The 10,274-nt window shown below is 40.2% G+C and overlaps 1 protein-coding gene across 1 annotated transcript; it reads right to left on the bottom strand.

The window, feature by feature from the left end:
* Nucleotides 1–6,423: 6,423 nt before the first annotated feature.
* On the bottom strand, nt 6,424–9,306 carry LOC140244413 (uncharacterized). The gene has a single exon (XM_072324051.1). The coding sequence runs from the start codon at nt 9,304–9,306 to the stop codon at nt 6,424–6,426; it is 2,883 nt and encodes a 960-aa protein (XP_072180152.1).
* Nucleotides 9,307–10,274: the final 968 nt, after the last annotated feature.

Consider the following 10,274-nt stretch of genomic DNA (forward strand, 5'->3'; position numbering starts at 1 on the left):
GAATAAGAATATTTTCAAAATTTAGAACAAATTGCAATGAACAAGGATGATGACATGGCAGAGTCACCATAAGAATGCATGAGTTGGGGCTCAAGGAAGCAAAAGAAAAGAAGAAGGCATGCATAGATTATACACAGGTGAACCCGCAAGCAAGCGATATTGTAATGGAATTACACTGCTACATTTCTGAAATATGTGAACCTTCTATGTCATCATTCTTGTTCAGTGTAATTTGTTTAATTTTTTTCAAAGTATTCTGCCCTACTTTGGCAAAAGGAAGCAAGTGACATACCATCCAAATTTGAGTTATTGATGTTTTCATAATTCACATAATGAGCTCTTCTTCCAGGCCAAATTTCATGCAGAAACACTTATCCTACTAAGAGATATGTTAGATAAGACGTCATGATTGTCCATTGACGTCAGTGTAAATGATAGACACATTTTGCTCTTTTTCAAGAAATGTCACTTTTGTCACTTGCTTCCTTTTGCCAAAGTAGGGCAGTATTGTTTCTCTGCTCAGGAACCACTATAAATTCCACAAATATATACATGGAGTTGTCGATTTATGTACTACATGATGTGAAATTATGAAAATCGTCAGGAATGTCCCTTTAAGTTGAATAAATACGAAGTACCCGCTACTACAAGCAGTCAGAATTACCACTGGCTATCGGACTTGGTCGTCTTGAGGATATAACGCCTGTCCAGCAATCAGGGGGTCGTGGGTTCGAATCCAACCAGAATATATATGTCCATTGATATTTAACCTGGCTACTACTCAAACATTAAAATAATTGGTGTTTGATTACGTCGTTGAAGGGAAATTTATAAGTTGTAATTCTTGAATATTCCTGCAAGACTTTTTTAGGCCATCATTGATTTTCTTAGCTGAATGCGCGAGGGCAAGGCATCATATAAGCAGTAATGGTCACGGCCCATGACATCGGAAAATAATGTCTTTGCATGGTTACATTCACGTATTAAGGCTCCTTTTCACAACCTTGCTGCTTCTGTTACACTTTGTCATCCAAACGAAAGGGGAAAGCAGTCTATTTCTTTTCCAGATTAGAATCTTTAAGAGGAACTTTGCAGGGAAAATAACCATAGATAGAGAGAATTGGCTAAAGACAAATGCAAATAGGTAAACGATCTCAACAAGCCCGTGCAAATTATCATACACGACGAGAAATTGGCACCAGGTAGTATCAACCAACAGCGTGATTATCTTATTACACACACGCACACACACACGCACACGCACACACACACCCTCACACACACACATACACACACACACACTCAATGGTACACACACAGAATGTTTAAGTTGTAGAATGGGGGAGAGACAAGAGAGAAAGAGAGAGAGAAACACCCCTATCATGATTTAGTGTTGTTTGCTTCACATTGCGGGATACACGTTGGAGTGCTGGATAAATCTTCACTTACGTAGGTCTGCACATGCGCACAAAATGTATTGAGTGGTACCAGCTCACTTCGGAAGTAGGCGATAATAATACGATAAGTACAGGTCATCATGACCGCCTTACGTGGGCAAATTTTGAGAGGCTTTTTGCTCCAAACTCACTACACACTTTCTTTCTTATTTTCATGTTAGTCATGTTAAATTGTAATGAGAACCGCCTCGTCGACTTTAATTAAATCGATGGTATAGTTTTGGTTAAGACCTAACTTCTCTTTTCTAACATTATTGGGGAGATAATGAAAAATGTCTTATGAAATATGAAAGATCATGTAATTCCAAGAGGAATTCAACGTTTATTTGATGGAAACTGGCATTAAAATGGTTGAGATATCCAAAACAGAGCGATCGCAATAAAAAGTGAGACCGACCTTTTATTACGATGGCTTTGCTTTACTTAGTTTTTGGATATCTCGGCCATTCCAGAACCGACTTTCATCAAATAAAATTTGAATTCCTATTAGAACTCTATGCTCTCTACTATTTCATAAGTGATTTCTTGGTATCTCGAAGAAAGTCAAAATCCAAATCTCATCTCCACCAATACTATACCATCCCTTTAAAGTGCAGCTTTTTGATAAGCAGCATTTTTCGACGACTTTTGCGATTACATTATTTGGAAATTTGTGTCGTGTGTAAAACATATTGATATTGTCCTCGTCGCCTAGCCGAAAAAACAACAACACTTAAACGCTCGATGTCTACGCAACTGTGAAAGTATTCTCGTCTGCATTGTATTCTGTCTCTGTGCTGTATTAAAATAACAGCTATCGATTAAAATGAATGCCTAAAGCACAATGACGAATGTATTTCGACACAGATTTGTGCTAAGTATTTTATTTTGTGTCCGATCTCCGAGAAACGCAGTAACAGGCTCAGCTTGTGCGGTTCTTTCATAATGAGTTCACATCTTGGTAAGATCGCTTTCTATGTTGACTTCTCATGTAAGCAAGTTACATTTCATGCTGTAGATGATTGTCTTTATATATATATATATATATATATATATATATATATATATATATATATATAATATATACATAAATATATAATACATGTCTATATTATGTATATATATATATGTGTGTGTGTGCGTGTGTGTGTTTTTGTGTGTGCATAATATTCTTTGTTTTGTAGTACTGGATAATTTCGATTATAGAAGTCTAATATGTAAGTAAATGTGCTGGAACTCTCTATCGAGTCTCAAGTGTGAGACCTGTGTAGTTTCAATTATCAAAGCAAATCAAATATACCTTTTGCACATCAGGACTAATAAATGCACGGGTTGTATGCAACGTGAGAACGACCTAGACATTTTCACGTGGACGTCCCTTACACCTGGTCGCAGAATTAGTGTATTCTGTTTATACCTTCGGTACTTATCATTTGGAATGCTAAATACTGTTTTGAATCAATTTAGACAAAAAAAAAAAAAAAAACCGCAGCGGAAACGGAGTAAGGGAAACGTTGTTGTTGTTGCTCAGCCTCTCTCTTGAAGCTGCTTTGTTCTGGTATCATCTGCGAGCGGCAAATGATGGCGTAATATTGCAGGTGTATCCATCGCGAGCGCGCGTGCAATCTAACACGTGCACACCTCTTCTTGCCGGGCGCAGTCTCACTGGTCCGCGCAGCAGTCAAACGGGAAGCCAATCTTACCCCCACGGGGCACGCGATGAGTATTGTTTCCCCGCGCGCGCCAAGCGGCACATGGCTGAGCAAAAAATATCATCGCACACGTTATCGAGCAGCCATTCACGTGATTGCGATATATACCCTTGCGTAAAGGATGCCTTTTCTTTTCCTCCTGCTTATTCTTATTCTTGCCTCTCTTACAATGATATGCGATGATATTTGGACAGGAGATAGAGCAGATGTTTGGGCCACCCTCTGCGTATCCACTGTTCACATGTCCTCTTGACAATGCCCATACTTAAGCTTATGAACACTCTTCAGTCCCTTGCAATTATATATATATATATATATATATATATATATATATATATATATATGTGTGTGTGTGTGTGCGTGTGTGTACAATAACCTCGCTACAAAAAGGGGATGATAGATTCTCAAAAACCATTTCTTATCTGTGATAATCTGGGAGTCTAACAATGTCTACATTTTCGGTGATGTAACTAAAACCAATTTTTAAGAAAATAACCAATACCGAGATGATAACGGCTATGAGAAATAGACCGTGGAATTCAAATGTTTTCGGATTTGAATAAACAAGCTAACAAAGTTTCATGAAATATACAAATAAAAATAAAATATCAACCTTTTCTTAGAGTTTGAGTTCAAAATAAATGTCAACTTCTGAGCAATTATTGACAGCTTCCAGTATTATGAGTATATGTGGGGAGTTATATTCGGGTGTATACAAACATAATGACGGCTCATGTGTGTGTATGTTGACTATCTTTAATATCTAAGCTCGACTGCCATACAACTGTACATTCTACCGTTGATACTCGAATTACTATCCAATAAATTCGTTTTACTTATTGGTGGAGTGAACCTTTAAATCAAGAAGAACATTGTGATGAATTTAGAAATTTAATAAAGTGAGTGATTATAGCATGAAACAGGGTAAGCATCTTTTGAAGATTGGTCAAAATGTTCAAAAATTGATTATTGGCCAAATGAAAATAGCTTGGTAAGCGTTCTAAAGAAACACTTTAACAACACAACGGGGTCCATGTATTGTAGTGACAGCAAGGCAATTAGACTTTAACAGATATGCAACACAGTTGTGGCTTCACAGCAGGGTATAAGTTTGTCTGTTGTTTGGTTCAATCTCTCGCGAGCCTCCAGGCTTTTGGCTCTAGTAACCCATTTAGATCTGAGAGGAACTTTGCATAATTCGTCTTTAGTCATGGTAATTGCATTCATGTACCTGGGAAATTCAAGTGGGTTAAAGAAGCACGTGAAGACACCTGTGATTCGGTGCATAGATATTAGGTAGCGTCAGTAAACAGGGAAAACTTCCGGTGACGGACGATTTTGAGACTTTAGCATTTGAACATCTATAAATTGGTTATACTACTTATAGAATTACATAATTGGTAGTGATCGGGATGAGGTACTAGAATGCTTTCAAAATTATAACAAATCACAGTGAACGAGGATGACGACACAGCAGCTTCACAAAAGAATACATGCCTTGATGCTCAAGGAAGCAGAACAAAAGAAGAAAACATGCATAAAATATAAACTAACGTTGTTTAGCAAATGGTATTGTTACGGGAGGTTAACTTGGCCTAGCGAACCATCATAACCACCAAAAATACCCAGACTCTCAAACAAGGTGTTTGGTCGATCTCGGTCATCTTGTCGAACTCTTTATTTACATATTCCTCCGCGGAACAATAAAGTGCCCAGAAATGACAATACAATGCACATGTATCCATAACACTTCCCCCCTAAAAGAGTGCATTTAACGTTTTAACACAAATGGACTCTATGTACGTTGGCACAATATTTTGGAACAGCATTGTACATTCCTCTTCCAATTCACTCTTATAACTCCATGAGTTTACCATGGTTGCATCATTATAAGAACACATAAACGAAGTATGCTATGGCTACTAGTATATCATTATCACAACCTGTGATAAAACATGTATGACTTTAGTACCATTCAACGTGTACCAAACTAACACTCTCGTGAGTTATACTGCTGCTTGTGAGTTACAGCATACTGGAATTGCATGTAGTTGTGCAACACTGAATACTGCAATGTTAACTTTCTCAACACCTTAACCTTTATGCAATCATGTCATGCATACAGCACAAACAATACACTTGTACCAAAATCATGTGGTTTCCTCGTTAGAACACACATGCAACATGTCAATTTTTACACTGTCATTATTAAATGATTAACCTGTGTACAACGATTATAAAACACGTCATCTCTTCCACAAGCAACTGCATAAAATCCAACTGTTGTAATCATATACATCATATTACCTACAACCAAAACATCATATTCCATGATATGCGACTTACATATATATACCTGTACACGTTGTGTCAGCATCTATTGAAACGTTTAAACACCAACAAATGTCATATATCCTACTTATGTGTCTGAAAACTTTCCTGTCAACATACAAAACACCAAGAGTATGACCTGCCTGACAAAACATCAAATGAACCTGAATGAGATATACTTGATGACAACCTGTGTGTACACCTAAACTTAATAAGTGAGTGTATACCTGCCTGTATACATCCTGGTATAACACAGTCAGCTTAAATACATGCCTGTTGGTATGTTGGATACACTGTGAAATACTGAACACCTTTGCCAAAGCTATGATTGAGCTATAATAATGAGCAAAAGCTTTGTACATGTATAACTATATAATTTCTGTACCTAATACAGTATACATGCTAATTAAATCCAAAAAGCAACATCCAATAAACTTAGGGTGTATGCCACAACAAATTTAACCAATACCTGTACATGTACAAGTATGAAACTTCAAGTACCTGAACTGTACCTACATTACTCGATACACCACATTCTCTATACAAACAGCGACACTACCTGTTTGAAATCAATTTACCAACAACTCACATTCTTGACAACTGTTGATGGCTAGCATAACTTAAAACAACCTTCATAGTGTCTTCTTTTGTTGAGTGACTCAAAGCACAAATATAGCTTGCTGTGTTTCCTTATTAACACAAACATGTCTGAAGATACTTCCATGTTGTTATTTACACATTCAAAGTGCCATTCATGCTGTTGGCATCACAATTATAGTATATGCAAGATGCATACATGTACCACTTGTACATATACATGATGTACACACACTGTCCTGTGTACTTGCAAAACAAAATTACACCTGTTGAAAGTGTTACAAACATAAAATACATTTGCACAAATGTTGCATCTGGCAACAAGACAAAATACTGAGATGTCTCAATTAAGCACGAGAAAGGGCGTCTGCGACAATGTTTTCCTTTCCGCGAATGTGCTTAATGTCAAGGTTATACTCCTGTAGGATTAAACTCCATCGCATCAGTCTCTGGTTTTTGTTTCTCATTCTGTTGACGAATGTCAGTGGGTTGTGATCAGTCCACACAACAATCGGTTGAGTTGTGCTGCCCACGTAGACATCAAAATGGCTGAGCGAAAGAATTAACGCTAGGGTCTCCTTCTCAACGGTAGAATACTTCCGCTGGTGCGCGTTGAACTTCTTTGAGAAGTAGCAGACCGGTCTGTCCACTCCATCGTCATCAGCTTGCATCAGCACGGCGCCTGCTCCGACATCGCTGGCATCGACAGCTAGGCTGAAGCCTTTCTTGAAGTCCGGCGCTGCCAATACAGGACCACTCGACAGGATCGCCTTCACTTGGTCGAAGGCAGACTGGCATGCTGCTGACCACTGGAACTTCACATTCTTCCGCAGGAGATCAGTCAAGGGCGCCACAACATCCGAGAAGTTATGGCAGAAGCGACGGTAGTATCCGGCCATGCCGATGAATCTCATCAGCTCCTTCCTCGTCTTGGGAACAGGGACATCTTGGACTGCTCCTACCACATACATGACTGGCTTCGCACTTTCACCTGCACTTCTCTCAACATACTTCTTCAACATGTTGATGTGACACAACCGTTTCTTTTTCTTCCTGTCTGGCGTCTGAATGATGTAATTCACATCACTCAATCTCTCCTCCACGACATAGGGACCAGAGAAGCGAGCACACAGAGGGTTACCAGGAATGGGCAACAGTATCAATACCTTTTCACCGGGACTGAACATTCTTTCCCTGGACCTCTTATCAAACAACTGCTTCATGTTCTTTTGACTGTTTCTCAAATGTCCAGCTGCAAATTCACGTGCACGAGTCAGCCTACCACGGAACGTGGTCACATAGTTCAACAAACCAGGTGACTCATCCTCACCCAACAGCTTCTCTCTCAAGACCTTCAATGGACCACGAACCTCGTGTCCAAACACTAACTCAAAGGGACTAAATCCTAAGGACTCTTGCACAGACTCTCGCACCGAGAAAAGCAACAACGGCAAGCCTTCATCCCAGTCCTTCTCGACCTCAAAGCAGTATGTTCTCATCATGTTCTTCAGCGTCTGATGAAAACGCTCCAGAGCGCCTTGACTCTGTGGATGATAGGCACTCGAGGTAACACATTTGATACCCAACTCACGCATCACTTGCTGAAATATCTTTGAAGTGAAGTTGGAACCCTGGTCTGATTGCACCACCTTTGGCAAGCCAACCGTTGTGAAGAACTTCACTAACGCCTTGCTAACGTTCTGTGCAGTAATACGCCGAAGTGGCACAGCTTCTGGAAATCTCGTAGAAGCGCACATCATAGTGAGCAAGTACTCATGTCCAGCCTTTGTCTTTGGCAAAGGACCAACACAGTCTATGATAACTGTGCTAAACGGCTCATCAAATGCTGGTATGGGCTTCAGGGGAGCAGGAGGAATCTTCTGATTAGGTTTCCCCACCACTTGACAAACATGGCAAGTTCTACAGAAATCTGAAACATCCCGTCTCAAGCCAGGCCAAAAGAAATGTTTCAAAATCTTGTCAACCGTCTTATTGACTCCAAGATGACCACCAAGAGCTGACTCATGCGACACACTCAAGATATGTTTACGAAATACTCTTGGAATGACAATTTGGTGAACTTCTCGCCATTCTTCATCACTAGAAGAGTCAACTGGCATCCACTTCCTCATCAACACATCTCCTTTCACATAGTAGCAAGTCCTTTCACTCAGTGCTTCTTCTTCAGCAAGAGCACTATCACACAATGCTACCAACTGTGGATCATTCTTCTGTGCGTCAATCAAAGAGCTCTTGTTCAACCCAATCTCATTTTCATCTACAGGCTGAGACTCATCCCCTATCTCATGTGATTTTGATGCTGCGGGTTTGCTTACTTCTACATCATCCAACCGACAGACGAAACTCCCTTCTAGACTGATATCCTCTGGACTAGCCTTCATTTCAGACTCCTCTGATTTTCTAGACATGGAACGTGTGACTACACAAGCTGGGAAAACTTCAGGGAATTCCTGAACCAATGCAGCTGTCTCATTTCCTTCTTTATCCAAAGGGACTGCACTGACCACTGGAATAGTCACTTTGTCTCCTGCAAGATCGTTGCCTAATATCAATGCTACACCATCCATAGGAAGTGACTTCCTAACACCAAGGCTCACCCTTCCTGAAACTAGGCCTGACTGCAAATCGACCGTGTGAAGAGGGGCCTCAACGTAACCTCCTTCTACTCCTTGTAACAGTACACTTGTGCCTGTGGACGACGTTTGCCCGAAAGGTAAAACACTGTCAAGAATCAATGACTGGGATGCACCAGTATCTCGCAGGATGGTAACCTTTCTAGCTTCATCACACCCTACCAATGACACATAGCCTACAGAAGTGAATGGTTCATACTGAGACTTAATCTTGTCTTGATCAGCTGACTTAATCACACTCTGAACTTGTTCACACCAATCACCTGTCAATTCAACTGAACGACTCACCAATCCATTTGGATGAGACTTCTTTTCTTTGTCTTTTTCCTGTTTTTTCTTGTTCAGAATGGGACAATTAGACTTCACATGCCCTGGTTGCCTACAATGGAAACACACAATAGGCTTCTCAGTGTTCCTACCTTTCTTGTCAGTCTCATTTTCTACCACTAGACCAGCCTTCACCTCTGTCTTACTGCTAGAATTTGTCTTGCCAACACTTAGACGATTAGGAGCTGCATATTTGCTTCCTACATACCTGTTTCCATGACTACGGGACAAAGTATACTCATCAGCCATTGTACTAGCTACCAACAAAGTTTTTGCTTTTTGTTCCTCAATATGTGTACGCACCTCTTGAGGTAGTGAACGCTTAAACTCCTCTAGTAGCACAAGTTCCCGCAAATCTTCAACAGTAGCCACGCCTACTGATTGCAGCCAACGAGTGAAGGCAATTTCCTTCACTTTTGCAAATTCTCTGAATGACTGTGAATCTAGTTTTCTACTATTCCTGAATTTTTGTCTGTACGCTTCAGGAACCAAGGCGTACGCGTTCATGATTGCCTTTTTTACTGTTGCATAATCCTGAGCTTCTTCGCGCGAAAGTGAAGCATAAGCATCACATGCCTTTCCCTTTAACTTAGTCTGCAAGAGATGAGGCCATTTTTCTTTCGGCCATTCCATGCTATCCGCCACTTGTTCGAAGTGCAGGAAATATCTATCCACATCTCCTTCATCGAACTCAGGGACCATTCTGACATTTTTGGCGATATCAAAATGCCCACCACTGACGCTTACACCATACTCTCTCTCACCGACTTGACGAGCCCTTTCTAGAGAAACCCTCTCTCTCTCTAACTCAATTCTCGCTTTCTCAAGTTCAAGCTCTTTCAGACGTACTTCTACACTCCCTTGCACATCACCAGGGGGACTACCTGATATGCTACGCAATGCCTGGAGGGGAAATACTTCTTCATCTACAAGAAATTTGATTGTGTGCTGTGTAATCTCTGACTTTTTCATTGTACTCTTCACAGCAGGAACCTTGTAGTTTTCTACAACACGCAACAAATCAACCTTTTTCAAGGTTAGCAACTCCTCAACTGTGGGTGAATCCACAAACTTCTCAATGGAAAAATCTTGATCTTTCTCCATTATGCACCAGTAATGTACAGTTAATAGTGCAACAAGAAAACCTGACTTCTCACCAGTCAGCCAGCTGAAAAACTCTTTTCAACTGAAGAAAACCAGTTGCACTATAAACAATA

The sequence above is a fragment of the Diadema setosum genome, chromosome 21, assembly GCF_964275005.1.
Source record: "Diadema setosum chromosome 21, eeDiaSeto1, whole genome shotgun sequence".
NCBI lineage: Eukaryota > Metazoa > Echinodermata > Echinoidea > Diadematoida > Diadematidae > Diadema > Diadema setosum.

Bases quoted from the DNA above. Each gene is read 5' to 3' on its own strand.
- LOC140244413 (XM_072324051.1), bottom strand. From the start codon at position 9,306: ATGGCTGATGAGTATACTTTGTCCCGTAGTCATGGAAACAGGTATGTA.